The sequence below is a fragment of the Pelmatolapia mariae genome, linkage group LG16_19, assembly GCF_036321145.2.
Source record: "Pelmatolapia mariae isolate MD_Pm_ZW linkage group LG16_19, Pm_UMD_F_2, whole genome shotgun sequence".
NCBI lineage: Eukaryota > Metazoa > Chordata > Actinopteri > Cichliformes > Cichlidae > Pelmatolapia > Pelmatolapia mariae.
In genome coordinates this window covers 55,124,101-55,147,777 of record NC_086241.1, presented here as the reverse complement: position 1 = coordinate 55,147,777, position 23,677 = coordinate 55,124,101, and the positions used below count along the sequence as shown (strand labels likewise).

General features: G+C 44.3%; 1 protein-coding gene across 4 annotated transcripts in view; it reads right to left on the bottom strand.

Moving 5' to 3' along the window:
• Window positions 1-23,677, bottom strand: part of meis2a (Meis homeobox 2a) — a 77,127-nt gene that overhangs the window by 29,753 nt on the left and 23,697 nt on the right. For 3 of the 4 annotated variants that reach the window (XM_063497815.1, XM_063497817.1, XM_063497819.1), the window contains exon 9: window positions 13,598-13,743. In XM_063497815.1, coding sequence (XP_063353885.1) covers window positions 13,598-13,743 — 146 coding nt within the window. The remainder of the gene's footprint in view (window positions 1-13,597; window positions 13,744-23,677) is intronic. The other variant, XM_063497816.1, reaches the window with a different exon arrangement.

The window sequence follows — 23,677 nt, the reverse complement described above, 5'->3', positions numbered from 1 at the left end:
GTACTCTATAGGTCCCAACAGCAATACTTCTCTTGCTATACTCACTAACCCCTTTGCCCTCATCTCGTACCCTCTTTAGTTCACCTCATCGCTTCTCCTTTCCTCTCATCTCGTCTCGTCCCCCTTTTTCAAAGTTTCCGCTCAAGCTTTAAGCCAGGTCCTAGAGGGCAGGAATTTGGCCTGGTTTTTCAGTCCAGGCTGCTGGCTTTGTTGTGGTAACTGCCTGCTCAGGGGCACCCAGCTCTGTTCTGCTCTCCTTTCTAGCTTGCATGATGTCAACACACAGCCACGCTCACTACTTGCTCTCAAGAAATCTTTAAAACATGTTCTTGCAATGACTACAGCCGAGCCAAAGGATCATCCTACAAAGGGATTTGTTCCTATTAAAACTTTATTGGTATACATTTTCCAACCTTTGGTGGATTTTTTTAAAAATAATTCTTAGTAATGACTCTCCTGTTCCATTTTGTGCTATGATGTTGCTTGTTAGAATTGTGAAATGACTGGTGTTTTGCCTTTGCACGGTACTTTTCAAACCTATGAAGAGATCATTAGAGGTTTGCTGGGTTGGTCATAGCAGTCGATGACCAACCCAGCAGTCACTTTGCCTGCATGAGACAGCTCCATATTCGCACCACGCGTTATTGTTGCCAGTCACAAAGTCATGGCAACGTGAATCTCTGAATAAACATCGGCACTGGTTTAGTAACACACAGTGTGCACATGTTACAAAGGAAGCAGCCATTTTCTTGGGCTGAAACATTACGTTTTTTTTAGAAGCTATGAGCAACTGATTTAAAAAGTAATTTGTAATCAATTAAAAATACATTGTATCAAAGTACATTTGAGACGAATGTATACTACAGGAATACAGAGTGTTGGAAACCATCCCATAGAAATGTCAGGAAAACAGGGGCTGGTGTCAAGACAGTAAAGCACTTACAACTAAGAGCTTGTTGGAAAAAGTACTTAATATTAACATACAGAGTCGCTCTAAGTTTACCCTCTTACTCTATTGTGTTCCTTACACTTTGTTTAACTTCCTAAGTCAAAGTAAAGTGGGGCTGATCTTCAATTGAAATAGAAACAGATTCATTTGGTAAGATGGACAGATTGAGCTACAGAAAAAAGGGGGGGTGTTCGCTCTTCAAATAGAAGCTTCTGAGAGTTTCCACTTGACGGATCTCCCTTTCACTGTGAATTAACTTAATGAGAATAAGTATTCAAATACACATCCAGCACCTCCTTTAGCTCTATCCCTCTCTCTTTCTACTCTCTCCCTCTGTTTCTTTAAGACTCCACATTCTCAAGAGAAAGGCCAGTGCGTTCTAATAGTAAGCCTCAGGACACAACAACGAGAGCACAACCACTTACAGAGGACAAACAAGAAACCCCCAGGGCCCACTGTGGAATGTCAAGCCAATTTGGAAGATATCATAGGACATTTGTAATGTCAATTTTTGTTTTCAGGTCAAGAATCAAAGGCAAACACGGTCGGTAACATTTGTCCATTACATTGCAGTCAGGAACAACCCCTCCCCTACCAAAAAACAGCTGCGGGGGACACTTCCTGTTTGCTAATGATGCTAAATGTGTTCAAGTCAACCATGTCAAATTTTCTCCCCCTCCAAATGGACAGCTGGGGTGGAAAGAAACATTTTATCTCTTTTCCTTCTCTGCCTCCCTTTTTCTCTACCCTCTGCCAGTAAAAGAAGGTCCGTGGCAGGCAGACACTTCAGATCACGTCTCTGTCAGTGAGCCGGACGAACATAGCCGCTAGTAAGCATAGGTGCATTCATCTGAGATCACAAGTACTTCCAGGGAACAAAGTCAGCCAAGCCCTGATCAGTCACCACCCTGCCCCTACCTGTTGTGTCTGTTCTCTTTTACTGACTACAATTTTTGCCTTTCAGAAATGCAAGTCTTCTGAGCTCCCCTTTCATCTAGGAGTGTATGAGTCAAGGAGATATCTCCTGTCATTGCTCAACACCCAGGGGCGGCTGGCTGCATGGGGCTGTGTGGACTGACAAATGCCCTCAGGATCTTTCACTTTCTTAATGTTTCTCAAAGGAGAGTCGGCATGTGACAGGAGTTAAAATGCCTTTATGAAGTGCTGCCAAGAGAAGAGAAGAGAAGAGAAGAGAAGAGAAGAGAAGAGAAGAGAAGAGAAGAGAAGAGAAGAGAAGAGAAGAGAAGAGCCTGTTAGGCTTATGTTGCTTTTAGTCTGGTCAATAGCAGCCAATCTTTAGGTGCATTCTTCCATCCTATTTTCTCCCTGCTTGTAGTGCTCTTAGGCTCAATCCTGCCCGCAGGCCGAGGTGACCTTTGCCCTGGCTGGCCTGCCTGGCTACAGCCCTCTCGTTTGTTAGGCGCTTTATCCACTGACAAAGCAGGCAGGAAGTTGGCAGCCACCCAGCAGCCCCATGGGAGGATGACCATCAGCTAGCTCAGCTTACTGCTTATTACAGGATGCTGGGGAGCATGTGTGTCTGTGTGTGTGTGTTGGCATATGTGTTTGTCCTTATGCTTATGTCTTATGCATTTATTGCATGTTTGCATGCATGCATGTTTAGAAATGTGCATGTGCATATGCAGACATGTTTAACTGAAGGTTTTTGTGCAGGAAATTTTTTTCCATAGAATAGGTCATGTCTCCAAGTTAACCAGATCAGCTATACATGTTTGCAACAATCAGGCAACCTTCCAGTCGCTGGACTCAGGGGACCCCAGCACACTTTCTCTCTCTCTCTCTCCACTCTTTCTTTCCTTACCCTCCTCCTCTCTGCAGCCTGCTCATCAGAGCGCTCAGAACAGCTCACTAAAACATTATATCATAAGACACTCTAGTTTCACTCTCGCCACTCCATAAAAGTCAGGTAATTCATACTTCATTTATATACCTTCCCATTAATAAAGCTGATGAACTTTTACTCCTTAAATCTAATGGGCCATTTTAGCACGACTGCCAGCGCTTGCCGTTTTCTCTTTCCTTTTCCGTCTGCCTCTTCTCTCCCTTCTATTCTATTAGTACTTTGAAGAAGGATAATCCGTAGGCACTCAGGCACTGCACACATACAGTGGTATGTGGCTGAGGATGCAAAGAGAAGGCTTTTGAAATTTTGAGACTTTTCACTGACCTCTGTCACAGACAAGCAGTGAAACATACCATCCATACGGTTGTTTTGTTTTTTTCTTTTCACTGTTTTCCCCTACCTCTCTCTATCTGGGCACAACAGAAGGTCACTGACCTGCAGGCCTGATGCAAGGCATCATGGCTCCTCAGCTCTGAGGCTGTTGACAAGCGACTGTGTTCTTTTCAACAACTCGTTGAACCCCCCTCCCAACCCCACCTCCCTTCTCAGGAATGTAACACAACCGCTCACTGAGGTAACCCAAGCCCCTCCCCTCTCCCATCCTTCATTTGCGGAAAGAGAAAGAGAGAGACAGAGAGTGAGACCGAGACCAACTGGGGGTGTTAGACAGCTGTCCCCCATCTCCCCATCTAACTCTTGCTCACTCTCTATTTCTCTTCCTCTCTTTAGATTTGCTTCTAGCCCACTGCCTGTGGAATAATTAATGATGCAATTGAGCTGAGGAGAGGACTCTGACCAGCAGGGGCCATTCCTGAATGCCCGGGTAGCCGTTTTATGGAGGACCGGAAAATAGAAACAGAGAAAGACATGAAGAGACAGATAGGCAGAGGAAGAGAAGGATATAAAACAGTCCACCAGCGAGAGGAAGAGATTGTTAATAGTCTGTTCCTCAACGGTCTTCTTCCCTGTTTTTGTCCCCTCTAGTCTAATCCTGCATCCCCATCCCCCTCTTCTCTCTTCCATCCTCATGGCGGGATTGGGGGGCCTGACCTGTCTGGTGATTGATGGTAATGTCTCAGGAAGTCATTTTCCCCGACAGCACCCCGCCGCCTTTCAACAGGCCTGGTGCAGAGGTGAGCCCATCACATAGACGCTGTTAACTCTTTCCTCACTCACTGACCCAATCTTTCATACTGATCTACTTCACACCCCTCATCTCTGCACCACCTTCTACCAACCCCCAACCCAAAGACCTCAAGTTCTAAGACCATGGCAAGGATGAGAACGGGATCAGTGAAAACAAGTCATCTCGACATAAAAGCACAGGCCATCTTGAAGTGGATCTGCCAGGCAGCCCCTAATTCAGGTTGCTGGGGATAGATCCCCACGATTCCATTACTGTCAGTGCTTACCACCTCCATTATGGCAATTAGGACATGGCTCTAACACTAGGAATGCTTTGCTATCTTCTGGAATTGCAAACATCTGCCATGTCTCCGCTCCATGTGTCGGAGTGGAGTTGTCGTTTCTTAAACACACATCTTTTTACAGTCACACTCTCCCCTCTTTTTTCCCTCTTGTTTCTTCAACACTGCTCTCCACATTTATTTTCTTAATTCGACTCAAACTGTGCCTTAAAGAGATCCTTCTCTGTTTGAGTCCAAATAACCTAAAATGATCCGTGAAGAGACTTGCGGTTCCCGATTTCAATAGGCTTCATTAGTTTTTAATATCTAGCCAAGAAAAGGAGGGGAAAATGGCATGGAGATAATCAATGGAAAGGGGCTGGTACCCTATTAATCTCCCCCAAAGGATTGTGGGTTAATACACGCTCTTGCATAGGCAAACATGGCTGTGTGGTGAACACATCTGTCTGCCTCGATGGGTTACTTAATGAAACAGCCAGCGTTTGGCTGCTGAGATGGATGTCATTCCCTCAGTGAAAAATGAGTTCTCTCTCCTACTATGCTGAGGCAGAGCCACACATGATAGGACTCCATTCAATTCACTAGAGACCTAACTGTGCCCCTGTGTGAGAGCAGCTTGTCGGGCCGGACAGGCAACGCATGGCCACTCGAGCAAGTCTTCATGGAGATCATATCAGGGAATCCTAATGTGAACAAGACTCAGAGTGATCTGGGAATGAGAGAAGTCACGGAAAGACTAGATGAACGGTATTACAGTAGGAAGATAAAGAAGAACAAGAAAGAGGGGAGATGAAGGCTGAACCACCTGGGATAGATAAGCAGGCTCAATGTGTGTGTGTATTCTAGATTGTAAGTATGCCTGTGTGCATGCATCTGCCAGTATACGAGTGCATGTCTGTTTGTGCATGTATCAGTGCGCATTCTGACAGTGTTGGAGGTGACCCCTGGTCAGGGAGTCCTGTAACAGGAGCTCACCTCCGGTTCTGCGAGCTCTCCTCTCAGTGTGCTAAACAGCCACCTGAAGACAGGATTAGCTATTGTGACCCAGCCCCAGAGGTAACTGAGATACACCTCCGGGGACAGACATGAAACGCACACTGTCACGTGTTGCAGAGACGCAGCCAGGTGGGTAGAGACTGACACAGACGAAAACAGCCGTTTAAAAAAAAAAAGCTGTAAAAGGGAGACAAGATAGGACAGGTGGTGGGAGGGATTGTAGATGCAAACAGGACGCTTATAAGAGGATGATTGCAAGCAGGATACAGTGTAACGTAGAGCAAGTTAGGGTGAAGGTGTCAGTGGTGTTTGCTGTTGTGTAAAGACAACAAAGCTTCAGAGCATAAGAGGATTGGGCGGCCTAACTTACTGCCTTCGGGTAGCTGAGATTTGTGCCTCTGTGGAAATTGATGCCTGTCAGCCTATCTATGACTCAACTCTGACAATATGCATGCATGTGTGTTTCTGTGTGCATGTACAAGTGTGCATGCTGTGCTATGACAAATGAGCGGTGCCTAATTTGTGACTGATTATGCAGGCTGCGGGTGCCCTAAACCTCTTTGAACTTGTAATTGCCCCTGGTTTCAGTAATGAACATTAAGGAGGATTCAGAAATGTGTGGCTAATTACACATTTGCCCCCTCCACACACGCACACACACTTGCACTCTTTTACATTTCTTCATCCTATTGCTGGAGAAGAAAGAGGAAAAGGAGGAGCAGGAGTTGGAGAAGGAGCATGAGAGCCAAGGAGGAGGTGCTGGTTTGGGAGGCATATACTCCTGTTGTTACCCTCTTTATCTAAATAATTGTACAAGCGGGTTTATTGGCTTTAGAGAGGTGCTTTGTGTGTCACTTGGTGCAGCCCTGGGGATGTAGGGGACTGGCTTTCCCCAAGATCAATATTAAGAGAGATTCACATCTGGAGCCAAGGCCTGTTCTGCTTAGATTTGGATTTATATATTTGGGGGGTTTTTTCCTATGTGATTTTTCATTGGTTCTCTTCTTCCTCTATCCATCTGCTTTTTCTTATCAGTGTGTGATAAAGCCTACTTTTGATAGAGAGACTGTTATCTATCACACATGCTCATTTGCTCAGCCTTACATGATCTTGGAGGGACTTGGCTACAGAGAAATCCAGAGTTCTGGAGTGAACTACATCTGCTCTGTGTGGAGAGCAGACGCAACACATGGCTCGGTATAAGCGCTGAGCAGAAATGCTTGAGCAATGAAGCATTCTGGGTAAATGGTTGCAGTGCAGGGAAGGTCTACTGTGGCTAGTGGAGGGGGAAGAGTCGGGGAAAGGAGCAACAAATTGACCTGCTCAGCCTGGGTCTTTGATGTGGACTGAGCTCTCTCTTAAAAAAAAAAAAAACAGTCCATATGTTCAGAGAGGGAATAGAGATAGGATATCAATGGGGGAAAATGAAAAGGTGAGGAAGTGGGGGGAAGAGGTGAGAACAAGAGGCATGGCTCCCAGTTATAAGGACCCCACTGTGCAGGAATCCCACTGCCTACCCCTGGACTAAGAGCCGGGCAAAACAAAAGCATGCATTTGAGAAGAGTTGGACGGGAGGAGAGAAAAATCACACAAAATGGCAGGAGTGGGATTTGGTGCAGCTAGGCTCCCATGACAAACCAAACAGTGAAACACATAGTCTGTTTTTGATTTATACTCCGTGCCTCCATCCATCTCTCTTTCCTTGCCTCCCTCCCATTTTTTAGCCTGGCTTGCCATTTCCACGCCTGTGCTGCTCCTTTTGCATTTTCTCCTCTTGGTGTGAGATGAATATCAAAGCAATAGTGGGGCAGCTTGGAGGCCTGCAGCAGAATCTCATTGGCCTCCATGGTCCCCAGCAAGCAACCGCCACTGCTCTAACAGCTCTTGCCACAACCCTGCAATCAACCGCGGGGGCAATGAGACCAGCCTGCCGGGTGGATATTCTGGAAGGGTAAGGGGTAATTTAAGGGAACTAGTTTTAAGACGTCAAACCAAAATCCTCTTATATATTTTGTTATGAATAAGATAACCCGAAAAGTGTTGAAGGGAGGAAAATCCTACACAATCAGCTCCAACCATCTTAATAACCTTGTTTTTTAACCAGGGGCATGTTCACTATCGCAGACGCTGGGCTCCCTCACTGCATATGATGTCATTCTGTCCCATGTCCCGCTGAGCTGGCTCAGCCAGGTCCTAGCTTGGATCAGTGTTATTACTACATAAGCAATGGACAGCAGTGCTGAAGGCAGGGAAACGTTACTGAACTGGGGTCAATTCTCAGTGGAGCACACAGACTTAAAGAAGCATCTTCCTTTCTGTGCACGTGCGTTCTTGGAAGTCTCTCAACTGTTGTGAGCTGTAAGTTTATAAATCTGAGCGGCCTTGACAGGCTGAATTCTGTTTGTAGTCTGCTGTGGTCAGGGCATGTGCAGTCACCTCCACAGGGGCCAGTCAAAGTCATGCTGTGCTGGAGCTCTTCAACCGGGACACCTTATTTAAAACCATTATTTAAAAAAATGCATATAATATCACCTTTCGTGAAACGTGTTATTATTACTATTATTATTTTATTTTTGCTGGAGGATAATTTGTAGGTTGCTCTCTCTTTTTTCTTTCGCAAACACTGTGGAGTTTCACGCAACTTAATCACCTCCATGCAGTGGGAATGTACCGTAAACAGTCCCTCAGCGAAAGCACTCATTTCTGCTACTTCATTAAACAACCTGCATTAAGATGCAAGCAGCAGGAGTGAAAATTAACTGGAAGGGATGGAAATGAGAGGAAACACGGAGGAGGAGAAGTGGTGTGTTTGTGCAGGTATCCCAGCATTAAAAGATACACAATATAATATGATGCTCATTTTGAGGATAAGCAAGCGTATGGGATTAAGAGGGGGAATAAAAACTACAAAAAAACATGCCAACACTTTTTTCAGCGTATAGTGAATGCGAGGTTAATGTGCCACGCTTTATATGTCAGTAGATTCCAAGTGGGGTTAGTTGGCTTTGAAGTGGAACTGTGACAGATCTGGATTAGAGGGCAAAGTGTAAAGGTCTGATGTTGGAGCATGAAACGAATTAGGGTTTATTACATTCTAATACAGCACTAAATCTCTAGAAACACCTACCATCTACGCCAAAGCACTGTAAACAAAGCTTTTGTCAGTCATAAGAGCTGTGACACACTAGCATTTGAAAACAATGCCATAGTTGCTCTGCAATGAAAACAAAAACTTGACTTATTTTATTCATTTATTCATTCTGTTTTCTTCTTTGTAGATTGAAATTCTTGAGTAAAATAAGCCTCATTTCTCTGTGAGGGTCTGCCACTGCTGCGTTAGGCCCTCTGTGGTGTACTGGCTGGGGAAGAACAGATGGCAGACTGAGGTGGCTTGTGTCTGTTTTCCAGGGTCGCTGAGCAGCCAGCATTAGAACACAGAGGCTAGACAATAGCTAGGCACCAAACCTCGAACCCCCACCCCCCCACCCCCACCAAAGGTCTCTTCCACACTCATTATCAATGACTTTCAATTACCCCTGTGCCAAACATCACCAAACTATCCTGTCATATTGTCACTAACATCTGTTTTGCAAACACACACGGAGCAGCGGGTCTTGTCACAAAAGTAACCATGTGATGACTCTTTTTCCTGCGTTTTCCACTGATGATCACACATTCGGGCAGTGGCAGTGAACCAAATTGTCGCCTGGGTTGCTACGGGTGACTGGAGGACTGACTTTTGAGCTCCTGAGGCAAACAAGCACATGACAGATTAGTGTGTGGGCCTCCTCCAGGCGTCCACCTCTGTGACCCTTAGGAGTCCCCTCCTTACACCCCCTGCTCTTACCCCTAAAGCCAACCCCTGCCTCTCCTTTGTTCATCCAAACTATCAACAACCTAGAGAGATGGACAAGCAAACAGATTTTTATTTTTTGCAGTCAACAAAAAGAGGCTAAAGTTACTTTGAATAATATTTTCAATGTAAAACTTTTTTGTCTGATCTATTATCAAACACAATTATTTTTTTTTTATTGAACCGCTCAGTTAAATGAAATTATAAGTAAGTCGACTATTTGTTTATTGAAAAAAAAGTACTGTGCCATGTATATGGGAAAGAAAAAGTAGGCACCAACAAATATGGAATAAATAGCTTTTGGCAGTTCGATGTAAAAGGAGGAAGGGCTATTTCAAACTGTTTGCAGATGTGTGTCTGCACCAGCTAAATGCTGCTTGTACTGGAACAACACACAAGGATTAGAAGGACTAGAGGAGCTTAAACAAAACTGGGGATACTACAGGGCTGACTGTTTAGTCTACTCAAACAACATGTCCTCTCTTTTTGAGGAATGGACTTGTACACTTGTTTATCGTATGGAACAAACATCCGTTGCCAGGTTTGGCCGTGCCTGCGTCCATGTCTTGTGAATGACCCTAGCCGACTCTTTTATGTGCGTCTATAAAGGGTGGCAGAGAGAGCAGCTCCCATAGGAGGGCTCGACCTGACGATGACACCATGTCGTCATGGAGACTAATGCTATGTTGGGCTTGGATCGGGAGTGTGCGTAAGTGTGGGTGGGGCAGGGGGGATAGCTACTGTCACTAGTGTATCTAATGATGTTTTCAGCACAATGCTCTTAACTCTAAGACGCTCCTCGCTCTGGTGAACACCTGTATTATCTGCACTGGTATCTTTACTGTTCTCGTAGGTACATTTCACTTTTCAGTCAAAACATAGCTCATTAGTCAATACTCGTACTGGTGTTACATTTAGGATGATAAAAGCCAATTATACTAATAGCTACATTTAAATACCATCTACCCATACATAAACATTTCAGAGCTGAACATTTAGTTCTACTTCACAGTCCAAGGACTCTCTAAATGACTAAAGGATATATCACTTCCCTTTCAAGGAGCCCAGGGGACCAATACACCTGGCTTAGCAGCTTAACAGCATTTCCCAAAACACCCAGGCCAAAGGGTGGCCCAGCACAGAACTTGAGACGCTTGATGCTCGAGTTGGCTACCTACTTACTCCTCTGACTGACCGCTCTCCCTCTCTCCTACTATCCCTCACTCCCTTGTTTGAGTGCACACACTTAGCAAAAACTTTCAATTTGGCCCCGATTGCTCCTGAGGTTCCGTATTTATTTTCATAGGTGTTGGAGAATTTACACTAGTCAAAAAGACAAGGCCAGAGCCCAGAGAGGTATCTTTGCATCTGAGTGCTTCCTGTTTTCATTGCTAGGCCAACCCTTGTCTTTACAGGGGTTAGTAAGAGCTAGCGGGGGGTTAGCAGGGGTTGAGAGGGAAGGAAGACCAGGGGCGCCAAGGGGCTAATTGTAAAATTTAAAGTTTGCTTTTGCTGAGCACAAAAGGGCATTACTTTTGCAAAGGTAGGAAAAAACTCCCATCACTGCAATTTTACAAATCTTTCTCTATCTACTTATCTGACTCTCTCTTCCTATCCTGAATTCTGTGGTCCATGCTTTTGAAGTGCAGCAGAACATTTTACCCCTAACAGTGAAGTTTACCTTTCTGATAACATAATCTCCCTGTAGTATTGAAAAGCTTATACCAACAGTCTGGGATTTCCCTTCCCCTAATGTGGCTGGAAGACATCCAGAACCTCATGGTGAGGGAGGGGGGGTATTAGAGAGAAAGAGTGGGAGGGAAGATAGAAGAAGGGAGTGGAGAGACAGTCTGACCCTCTTCTGCCAGCTAACACCAGCTGATCTGTCCAACGCTCTGCCAATTGCATATGGGGCATTTAAGGTTGCCAGCTCTGCAGTGAATACGCATATGGCCTCGACATAAAAGAGATCAGGGTTATCGCCGCCTTCTCTGATTGTGCAATTGTGAAGAACTGTCTCTGAGATCAATATGGTGCAAAAACTGTACTTTCCCCTTGCCTGGGAAATTGGCATACTGAGATTAGCGGTAAATATGACTTGAAGTGAGGTTACTTGCTATATATGACCGTCATGAAGGAAACAATCTTGTGAGTTCTCCCATGAGAGTGTGAGGTCAGAGTAAAGCAAGGGAGGGTGGGAGGGGAGAGGCAAAGGGCAATTTTGTTATACTGAATCTAAAAGCCAACAGTTGTTACTACTGGCCTGTGTTGTTTTTTTGTGTTTGAAGGGGGTCCTGTCCTTTTGAGCTTTTCAGAAGATGTGACAATGGCTGGATGTTGAGAACATATGTAGAGAGACCCCTGCGGCTCATGGAAGAGGAGCTCCATGCTGGCCCCTCAGTTTGAGAAAATACAAGCCCGCTCCTTTCACTCCTCACCCCTCAGTTAATGAATGCGTGAATGGCAGAATGCCGCTATAGGCCATTCAGGGGCCAAAGTCCCCAAGAATTCACCCTTGCACAAATGCATCCAGCTATGGCAAATACATTTGCTTAACAAATTAAAAGAAAGAAGAATGGTTAATGGGTGTGAGTGTGTGTGTTTGTGTGTGTGTGTGTGTATGTGTGTGTGAGCAAGAGAAAAAGAGCGAGAGAGTTTATGGGTGGGAGAAGTGGATGGTGAGAAGAGAAGGGGGATAATTCAATTAGCCGTCTTCCTCAGCAGAGAAATGAAGGCAGGTTAAAAGGGAGGGATTATTATTTGTACAAGACTGGCCAAGGCTTTGCACAAAAGAAACAAATAAAGATTGGATAACATCTACAAGCAGGGTTTGTGATAAAGGGGTGAGAGGGAAAAAAAAGAGGGTCTGAATTAACCAGCGTTCTGAAAAAAAATGTGCCCCTCCTTTCCTCACCGCTATTTCAATTCAAATTTAAAACAATTCTAAAGATAATTGGCAGGGACTCTTCCAAAAGGTCTGTGCAGAAGCTGTATGGGGCTTTCATCAGGAAAAAATGACCAATCTTGAGAAAATTTCTAGCCTTACCATAAAGCCTGTGTATATAATTTGTTATTTTGTTGTGTTTTAATGACACACAAAAAAACAGGTAATCTTAACAGCATTTGAACATTTTTCTTTCAACTAACAGTTGGTGGTACTCAAAAGTTTAATGTCTGATTGAAGCCTGGTCTGTAGCATTTGGTGAGAGGTCTCCAGTCAGAGAGCGATGGGAGCCGCGAACAGCTGTGAAGTCATTTTGATAATGATGAGAATAATAAGCGTGCAGACTGGCGTGGTGGAGCCGCTAAGGCCTGCGAGGCTCAGGGCTTTGCTGTTGCAGCTTCACTGCTCCTGAATAGATAAAAGTGATTAAAGCACTCCTGATTATCCCTGACCAATATGTAATGGATTTACAGCCCTTTCAATTAGGCTGTATTTGCTGGCTGCTTATTACTTGGGCTTTTGGTTAGGTAATCAGGGTACGGGCCTTTGAGCTGGGAGTGGGCACTGTGGTGGTGGTGGGGGCTACAGAGTGCACAAAGGGCACATGACCCTCTTAAATGTGCGGATGCTCTAAAAGACTCTAAACTAAGGCTCCTTTACTTTCACATTCTCTCTCTCATTTCTTTTTTTATTTTGCCCATCCCCCTAAACTGTCCATCCATCCCTGGAACGGGGAACCACAAGCTCAAGCAGCTTATGTGTCCCGGCGTGGCCACCTCCTTCTGAAATCTGACCTGTGTTGCAAAATCAATACAGCCTGATGTTCTGATAATGTCCTGACATTAGAAAGGGAGAGGGGACATGTGGACCACCCCGTTTCACTAAGAAACATACTCACGGGAAAATAACGTTTGTGATTTTACAGTTTACATTTAAATTACTGTGACATTTAGACATATGATCCAAGACTCTGGTCAGTCATTGTCAGAGATTTCTAACAGAATTGTATAGTAAACACTTTCCTATGGAGCTACAGAGAAGAAATAAACTAACACATGTCAATTTTATCAAGAGATAAGTAGATTAAGGTTCCCTTATTCCACAGAAAGACTGATCACGTAAAGAGGCCTTCAATTCCACATCCTACTTCTTTACACAGCTACACAGTCACAGTCGTTCTCTTTTATTCCCCAGTTGTTGTTTTTTTATCATGCTACTTGTTCAGGCCAGAGCCGCAGTGCATCTCCTACTAGAATAAATGTCTTGGATTGTTGGGCCTTTTCTTTCTTTCTTTCTTTCTTTTTTTTACAGAAAGTGTGCTGAGCAGAGTAAACAGCCCAAACTGATTAGATTGACCCGGTCACTGTGTCCCTTTGACAGGTGGCTGACAAGTGAGCATCGCAGCAGCACCATCACTCTCTCCCCACTGCCTCAGTAGCTACTGTGTGACAGGTACGTGTGAGTATGTGTGTTGAATGTGAGTGTCTCTAACTGTTTATTTGGTTTGTTGTGGGTTTTTTTAAATAATATGGAAATATCTCCAAATTATAATGGCCGTGCTTACCGTGAGATGCTGGAACAGCCACGCCCTCATGATGTTTGTGGCCACCTTAGGGAAAATGCCACGCTTTTTCTGCCTCTTCTTATCCTTGTCTGGATCATCGTCATCCCCTGTGCCAGGCGATGCAACGCTGTTGTCTAAGCCATCTCCTGGACGGAAACCAAACCCAGGGTTAAATAACATCCCGACCACACCACAGGCTCAGAATACAATAGAAAAAAAATGAAACAGAGGTATACAGCCAAAGCTGAGTTTAAGGCTCATGAAAGATGGATAAACGGACAAATACCACAGATAACTTTGAAAGAACTGGAAAGTGCTGCACTAAGGCCAAAAGAATTTCCACAGCAAAGCCAGTGTTGTGTAGTGAATATATGGAGGTAGGGGGATTTAGATGGCCTTAGACGAAGGGCTGTACAGAGACTGAGGGGTTTACATGGAAGCCTCGCAGAGCTGCTCTATACCCCAGAGCACGAGGGAGGGGAATAGGGGTTAATGACTCTAATGTTATGGTTGGACGCTGAAACACTGGGTTCCTCATTCCATTTTTACAGTAGGAGGAGATGGAAAGAAAAAAAATGGACACAGAGCCTTCAAGTACAGAAGAGACATGGACTCATGTCATTAATTCAATTAAATTTGCATGCTTGACATAATGTAGAGCATTTTTCCCATCTTTTGATGAGAGCCAAAGGGGACAGGATGGAGTTATGCAGATATGTACTGTAACACACAGAAATTCATGGATTTAGGACATCCAGTTAAAGTGCGTGGAAGTAAATGTTATTTGGGGTGGTTCATTGTTGCACTTCGATGCACATAATGGACTCTTCATCGGCTTCCCGAAACCCTGAACAACCCCACCCCCAAGCTTCCGCCACGAGATTAGCATGACAGGCCAGTGGCGGCTTTGCCTGCATTAATGTCCATCAGCGTTTGATTTCACAAGGAAAGCGTGCACATACCCGGGCACGACTTCTCCTTTAAATTGAAGTTTCCATCTTTGTCCCTTGCCTTTTCCTTGTTCGTCTTCCTCTGCATTAATTGTGCATTAGCAAAAATGATTTACTTTTAACAGTCATAGTTATTTTTTCTTGCCCCCGGGCACAAATGCCTTGAAAGCCTTCCTTGAGGGCATCTAAATTATGTATCTGAAAAACTCCTCCACTAAGGAAGAGAAGGACCCTGACATTCTCAAAATTCAGACTCATATGTCCTCCTGTTTTTGGAGAGGCATCAATCACAACCACCTATACAAGCCTTAATCTCGCATAAATATTTGAACTAATAACATTAAAAAGGGGGAAAGAAAAAGGATCCGACTAGTGGCGTAATCTAATGCAAAATAAATGAAGAATACAAGGACAGCAGGGGCCTGCACAAACTACTTTTCCCAGTTTTTTTTCTTCCCCTTGTTTTTGCCTCTCTTTTTCTTCTCTGTCTTGCACAGTGTTTTCCTTCCAGATCATTAGTGGAGAGCCACACGAAAGAGGAAAACAGAGAAGTGCCGACTTTGCGCTCCCTGTGTGAAGTTAAAGAAGCAACAGTCCTTCTGAAGGACACATGGGAATGGGGACACAGGCTAGGGGTGTTGTAATTGTAGAATGGGCATTCATTAGTGGCAAATGCCATAAATCCCAGACTAAGTACGAATCCTTGTTCAGGAAAGCTTAAAACAATAAACTTTGGTCTGGCCATAGCCCTACCCTGACTGTGAGGGGCTTCCTGAGAAATGTGACCCAGACGGAAGCTGAGTCTAACTCCCTGAGTTTGCTTCCAAACTTCAATAAAAACACAACTAGTGAGCTGTGAATTTTAACCAACTCCCTTTTGTTTCACTGCTTTTGAGCTTCACTGAATAATGTTGATACACAGTTTGCTGTTTGTTTGTATGCCGCTAGGTTTTGTGTTGATTTTCGAGCTACTCTCCAAATCCCTCTCCTGCTGTGAGCAGTCAGGCTCATCCAATAGAACCACACAGTGGCCAAAAGGCTGGCAGATTAATTTTATTGACGTTTCCATTTTCACTGCAATGCGATAGCCTCCCCCCCGGCCAGGGCCAGAGCGACCCGTGCGTATTTACAGACTGACCTGTCACTTCATTACCCAGCATGCTCGCTGCCTCCTGCCCTAGCCCGCAAGGATGAAACCAGACTCCGGTGCTTTTCAGCTCCTCTCTCTCTCTTACATGCGCACGGATGCTGACATGTGTCCACAGATCAGGCATGTGGCATTCGAGCATTCATTCTGTGTACAGTTTAAATACAAACTGTGTACAGCTTTTGTATGACTTCAAATATGTGAAAATGTGCACACAGTAAATAAAGAATAAAGAAAAATCAAATGTGGACAGAACATGAAAAGAAAGAGCAAAGAAAGAAGAGAAACAAGAAGACGCAAGAAAAAAAAGGAGTAGAAATAGAATAAAGAAGATCCAACTTGCACAACCTCATTACATCTAAAGGAGGGCTGGTGCTTTGCATCCACCCCCACTCCTTTCTTATGAGCGAGAGAAGGAACGCTGCAGGGCAAATTGTCCCAAACGCTAATGGCTTCTGACTGTTCCCTGGCAACTCTGCCATTCTAACCTGTGTGGATGTGCACTCTGAAAAAAAAAATCAGGAAAGAAAAAAAAAGTGCAGAGCAGGGGGATGAGTGTCCCATCATCTGGCCATGTGACACAGATGGGGGTTGGCTATTAGGAGGCAGTCGAAAGGCCTAGGGGAGCTGAGGTGCTGGAGTGTAGCCCCAGGCACTTTTGGAAAAGCAGCGCCCTTGGAGACAGAAAAAAGACAGCCCCCCCCCCCTCTCTCTCTCCCACTCTCTCTCTGTCTTCCCTCAACCTTTCCTCCTCCCTCCTTTTCCCTCGCTCACGCTATCAAGATCTTGACTTAAAGTGTCTGCAATGAAAGTTTCTGTGCAGATTTTCAGATGCACGCAATTGGAGAAGGTGTAATCAGGCAAGATGGAAGACAATGACCGGACGCGATCAGGGCGAGAGAGTGAATGAGTGAGCGCACTAGCAAACAAACAAGCACAAGTCCAAAGCACATTACGCTCGCACACATTCCCTCTCTCATCACCAGTGGGTGGTTATTAAAAATGCATTCAGATATATCTCCTTGTGAGTAAATTGGTCTCAGGGCTGAGCTCATTAACGGGTCGGGATAGGACTGTAAACACACTGCAACTCGGCTTATCTAATGCTGGCACATTCAGGGTCACTTCAGGATTTCTTGCATGGAAAATTGTAAAGTACAAAGTGTCCTACAGTCTCTGCTTAGAATAGGGCAGACTTCAGTGGACTCTTAATGACTTTAGAGCAAAAGTTGTATTGTGTCTAGTAGGTATCCTGCCCCTTAGGGACCCACTAAGGTCTAGTCTGTCTTGTGTATATGACCATGAGTAACATATACTGCAGCTATCAGTATAACAAGAATGCCCTCCCTCTGCTGCTTTGCCATTCTCATATGCGTGAATTAATAATGACTTGTCAATAGCTGGAAAACACATTCAAATCCAGCCATGTTTAGTTATCACATAACACTCCAGAGTGGTCCATATACCATTAATAATCATACCGTGGAGCCTCTAGACAAGCTTTAGATGTTGTGTGTGTGTATCATTGTAAAGGCTGTGCAGGGATTTTGCACTAGGAAGTCTGGGCGTTTATTTCAGGGTAATGAAGCAAGAGTGTAGAAGCAGTGGCTTATGGAAGCTGTGGTTAAAGTGACTAATTACAACAGACCCCCCACGCCCCCTGTCAGCCCAAACTAGTGAAGCGTGTTCACCCAAGCTCACCCAAAAAAAAGGGGGGAAGAGAAAAACTCATGAGGAGAGTTAGATGGAAAGAGGAGCAGATGGATACCAGAAGCTTAGAGTTTTGCTGCTTTAGGAGCTTCGCTGGCCTTAGCACACCATAGTGACCAGGCCCTACACCTCTCCCTCCAACACCCTCCTATTACCACCACCTCTATCCATGCAGGCTTGGCCACAGAGAATGAAGTGAAAAGAAGAAGGGGGATTTAGAGCCTCCCTTTTCCCTCTTTTTCTCCTCAACTTTTCAGCCAACATAAGCGGCGTTTAGCACATTCAGTCCCCCAAATGGCAGCGAATGAGAGAAGCAGTGGGGGCTCCTCTTTTGTCCGTCTGGTTACCCCTTTTATTTACTCTGGATTTACGGAGGGGTCTTTGCTGGCTCTGGGACCACATGCTCTTGACGCACACACAATCTCTCACATAGGCACATACACAAACACATAGAAGCTCTATTCACACTAGTGGAATGGCTATTACTCTGCTTCTCTGTGCCGACTAGGGATTACAGATCATCTTGCTATAACCGCAAGCTAGCAATATGGTTTACATTCATGTGAAACACAACGCAGACAAGTGCTAACAAGTAAAACACGATTGCCATACCGGTTAAACACACACACTCAAACTTCCAACTTTTAGATAAAAGTAAAGCATCTGTGAATTTGTGTGTCTTCGTGTGACCACACACCACAGACGCCATATGGTTTACTGCACTCATTCAGATCCATACAGTAGATGAGGGCTCTAAACTGAACTGTTTTAGTGTGGCTGCACCACTGCAGCCAGTGTTTTACGCTGATTATTTCCTGATCTGTGCTTAAACAAGCAGCAGCCCTTGCACTGGACCATAAAACAACAGCTTAGTAAACAGCAAGCATGCTGACAAATTGGTAGCGCTCAGGCCGGAGTCATTAACAGCCTTAAAACCTGTCAGAGCAATTACAACAAACTCTCTCCTTCAGCAAGTCCCCCTGCCAAACTCAGATGTCACCATCCGCCTCCTCTTTACCACCCCCCGTTACTGCCAGGACACTGGCTAAAGGTGAATTAGAAAGCACTACCATTTTTCCCCTCTCTTCTTCTCCAACAGCCATGACACCCCAGAGAAATGAGGACAAACCTCCATCTCAAACACAGCTGTATCTGCATCCTGGGGGCTACAACTGAGTGGTTCCTTTTGCATGAGAAATAATGTGTAGTTGTCTCCCCTGAAAAACACATCATTAAGTGTTCCCTTAAATGAAGTGGAATAAGAGCTTCTAATTAGATGTTTTTTTTTTCTATGTGTGGGGAAGCGAGGCAGTCAGGCAGTAAGAAAGGCATGGAGAGAAAGAAGGAGGGAGGTGGGGGCGGGAGGAGGGATGTCGGGGAGCGGTTGCTCAACAACTCCTGTACCTCTTCCCCTCCCTCCCTCCCATCTCTGCCCCCTTCTCTAAGCCCCCTAACCCTGCCATCAGGCAGATATCTCTCTGTCATCCCTGGAATGCTGGAGATAACTATCGCCTCTCCACTGATAGAAGGCCTCTCTCCTCTCACAGGCAGAGAGTTGACCCTACTCTGCACATCCCTACCATAGAGGCTGAAGATTGAAAAGGAGGGGGGAGGGGGGGGTGTAGGTTGGGAGGTAAAACTTGTTTTTAACAGCCAGTTAGATTATTTTACCTTTTAACCCAAAATATGGGCTGGAGCAAAGCCATTTCAAAGCCTTTTCAGCCTTACTTCTGTAGCCAAGGAATCATAGTTTGTCCAGAAGCAAGAGGTAGGAGGTGGGCCAAGCTGTCTGATTACAGCTTTTTTTTTTTTTTTTGTCTATATTCACTGCTTCCAACAGTTTTTTATCATTTCATAAAATTCCAATCTGTTGAGAATGTACAATACAACCTGATACCTGCAACAACAATTAACTTTTTTCCTCATAAACTGGGACTGAGAATCCCACAAACAAATTAAGCCTCCCTCCTAAACTCTTCCAGTTCTCTGCATATTTATGTCTATATGAACACACAGCAAAAATGCTGCCTTTACATAGATGTGAGTTATATATAAAAGAACGCATGTCAGCTGCGGCGAAGCTCTGCCATCTAAATGGGGCTTTGAGCAGGAAAAAAGATCCGAAGAAAAGAGATGGAATAAAGATGTATAAAAGAAAGGAGGCAGGCTGTTGCAGATGTCAAGACCCAATTTGCATGAATGGCAAAGGGCTAAATTGCAGGGGATGGGGGGGGATCTACCCTCCACCCCCTCACCCTGCTTTTTTTTGGGGGGGGGACTAAAAGGGAGTTGTGATGCCCATGACTGCCCCTCACTCAGCAGACAGGGATCAGTGGCTAATGAAGGGCTTTGGGTCTCCACCAGATATTTCACACTCTCTGCTTCTCTGACAACTCCACCCTGCTCCCCCCTGCACTCTAACACTGCAGAAGAAACTGCCGCTGCTCTTCCCTTACATTCTGACTTGAATGGGGCTAATTGGTCTCACAGGTAATCTCGGTTCATCACTCGTTTCTTCATAAACAAATTTACAAACCTGCCACTGCATGAGTCCAATTCTCGCTTATGTCTAACCAGACTGCTTCTGTCTTATTTTCTTCTCTTATTATGGTACACTGAAGCTATTGTTAGTGTTGGGATTGTATATATTGACAGTGCTCAATAATTTATCATTTTTACAATAGGACGTTGATGCACCCAGAGAAGCATACCTGCATCTCAAGATTTGATGCAGCATTAAATATTAAAGAAGAAGTGTTTACCAAAGGTAATTAGGGTACAGCGAATAGAAACAAACATGAACATTAGTAAAATGAGGTGCTCTCACACTATATGCTTCCTAAAAACTTACTAACTTGCTCTATTTTGGAATTAAAAAAATTTAAAAGCAGGGGGAAAAAAATGAGAAAGAGCAAAATGAAAAAAGGAGGTGGAGACAGTGCCGATACATCATATGGCTCTATCTGCTAGTAAAGAAATAGATTTCTAATCCCCTCTAGGAACTATTGTATATCAAAGTCTTCTACATAAACCGCAAAGAGCAGCTGTATGCTGGTTGCCAATTTAACTGAGTGTTTTTCTTTCTTCCTTTCTTTTTGTTTTTCATTCAGAGCAGCTTACATCGTTTCAGGCAATGCATGATAACAGCATAAGCAGTGATTCTCTACCCTCAATTACAACTTAAAACCAAACAAACTTGCTGTTTTTAAGCTGAAGAGGAGGTCAAGTCCTTGCCACACCTGATGGACAGTGGCATCAAAGAGTTCAACAAAGATTGGGGGGGGGGTTGTCTATATAAAGCTGGGGGTGGGGGTGGAGGGTGGAGGGGTTGGTAGAGTAAATGAATTAAAAGGTTTATAAATCAACAAGTCAACCATCAGATTGTAGCCTCTGCTCAGCAGCCCTCTCATCAGCCAAATGCCAAGTTTTTTTTCTTTCCTCCTCGCTCTCTTTTTTTTTTTCCACACAAATGTCCTGGAGGCAGGGAACAAAGCGAGCAGAACTGATTACTGCACTGTTGCTCCGCTCCGACAGTCTAAACTCTGTTTGGCTTCCTAATGAGCTCACTAAAAACCCAATTCATCACCCATAACCCCTTCTCAACCTGCCTTGAAATCCCCCATTATGGGGAGTCAAGGACAGTCCGTTTACAGGCTTTGGGCCAGGGTCAAGGGCTGCGATGGGTGGATGTCAGTGGCAGCGACGGCAGAGCTGCCAAGATTATTTTGAAACAGGGGATACTTCCTGCATGGCTTCTCTTTCCATACACCATTAATTTCATTCTAATTCACCTTCTCCTTTGGTTTTTATTCTAATGTTATACACCAAAAATATATTTTTTAAAATATACAACAAGAATGTGGTATGCTGTTTTTCAAGTCTTACACCAACTTCCCCCATCTCTTATTCCCCCCTCCCCATTTCACAATACCAGTGGTGTCTCAGTCTTAGTAGAGGAATGTCCGGCTTGATGGCTGCAACAGCGGGAATGTCCCGTTCTAGTCGGCTTTCGCACCAGAGATTTCAAATTTAATACCCTTTCGTCCCATCCCTGCAAAGACAGGAATTTGGTGGGAAGGGAATGTAGTGGGGTAGGGGTGGGGGTATAAAAGAGTGCAATATAGTCAGTGTATTAAGGGCAGGGAGAAAGGAATGAGATGAATATTGTAGGTATATGACAAAGAGCTGAGAAGGTAAGGAACGGGATAATAAGAAAGCGTTTTGGTTGGAAGGAGGGGTCAGAAAGAGAAAGGTGGAGGAGGAGGAGAGCAGCAGAGGGCTGGGGTAAACTCCCACAGTTCCTCATTACATGGAGCTGAAATGATCCTCCTGACACCTGAGCTGTAACCAAGAGATTACAGAATTGATGAATCCTTGGTTTAAAATGCAGCTGTTTTATTCTGCTTTAGTAATTAATTCTTTTTCCGATAGTATATTGATTAAGCGTAGCCCCTGATAAAGTTCAAACCGAGAGAGATCCCTCCAGGGTTTTGGGTTGGCCTGCTCTAGAGAGCCAATGAAAACTTCCTCCCTTCACCTGCATCTCTCTTTCTGTCAGAGCAGTTTACCCTCATAAATTAGTCAGATCTTTGTGGAGTGAAGATCTCGCTAAGTTGATGCTTGCTTTGTCTGCCTCTTGCTGATACTTCACTCTTATTATTATCCAATCACACCAACACAAATGCAGATGCCCTTACTGACAAGTATATATTACACAGCTCACCAAAACGTTAATTTGAGAGTTATCTTGTGCCGTACTGAGAGACAACACCTGTCTATTGATTCCTTTGGTTCATTTGCCCTCCTTCCTTGGCTCTCACTCTCACCGAGCGAGGCACTCGTGGCATACTGAATGTAAGTATTTTTTTGTTTTGTTTTTCACTTTTTCGTTTTTTCACAAAACTACTCTTTCATTTTTTTTTCATCGCTGCATTTTCCATACAGCTGTGAGTGAGAGTGTGATCAACAGAGGGTAGAATGGATCTCTCCGGGGAGTCAACTAGCAGAGAAATCAGATACAGCTTTACAAGAGACTCAGCCGCTCATGTCTTGTCAAGACCCCTCACCTAACGGCTTCTTTACAAGTCAATAACCAGGGCCTAGTGTCCTCCACTGGGCCTTGGCACACATTCACCTCATCCTATAGGAAGCAGAGGTGGGGAGGGGTAGGGGGGTAGTTGCAGAGCCTTTTTTTATTTTTTATTTTTTGCTAATTTTATATGAATAATGCTAGATTTTCAATTTGAAACTCAGACAGACAGATGCTGTGGTGGAACATAAAATATAGACACCCCCCCCCCCCCCCCCCCCCCCCCCCCAACAACAGCGTAATAAATAGTGACAAATAATTGGTGATCTCACGAAAAAAGAACAGACAGAATCCTTTTTTAATATTAAGAACTAATGAATGAGTGAATGAATTATGTAGGGAGAGGGAAAAGATAATTAGAAAATGGAAGTAGTGCTTAATACATTTACAGACTATTTCCTTTTGTTAATGGGACCGCAGCACGCGCAGAGAGGGTTTTGACGAGGCTAGTACTGACTGTCCGCCCTGCTCCTTAAGGTAAATCCAGCAGGTCATTTCATTAAGGCCCAATTCCATGGCGCTAATTTTGATTTTAGGGGCTTGACAGCTGTTGGAAGTGGAAATTGCGATGGTACGATGGTTGAGAGAGGAGCCTATTATTCCAGTGAAAAATACAAATTGCAAAGCCACTTCAAATTGGTGCCAATCTGCAACGCTGACCCACCAAAAGTCGCACTTCATCACAGTCTACGTGATGTTAGCTGCGTGTAAAGACAGAATAAGAGCCAATTACTGTTTTTTTGAAGAACACCCCCCCCCCCCCAAAAAAAAGCTTACATATACTTTTCAACAGTAATGTTTTCCTTTGTTCAGTAATAGGAATAAGAAAGGCATCAACATATGTATTTATTGAATGTGTGTCCCACAATTTTGACATATAAGAACTGTCACAAACTATAGCTGCAGGAATTACTGAAATGAACTACTATCACAATTATTGCTGATTCAGCAGTTTCATAAAGGTAGGGTTGTACTACAGTGTTTACACACTTTCTATTTTCCTTGAAGCTCAGTGCATACTTTTTGTTTACCTATCAATTCTCCCTCACATAGCATGGTCAACAGATGGACATGACACATGCTTTGCGCTCCTAATTGCCTTGCCTCACAAGTTAATATGCAGCATTAGAGCTCCAGAAGGAAGGAAAAAAGCTCTTCGTCTGATGCTATTAATTAGCAGTGTT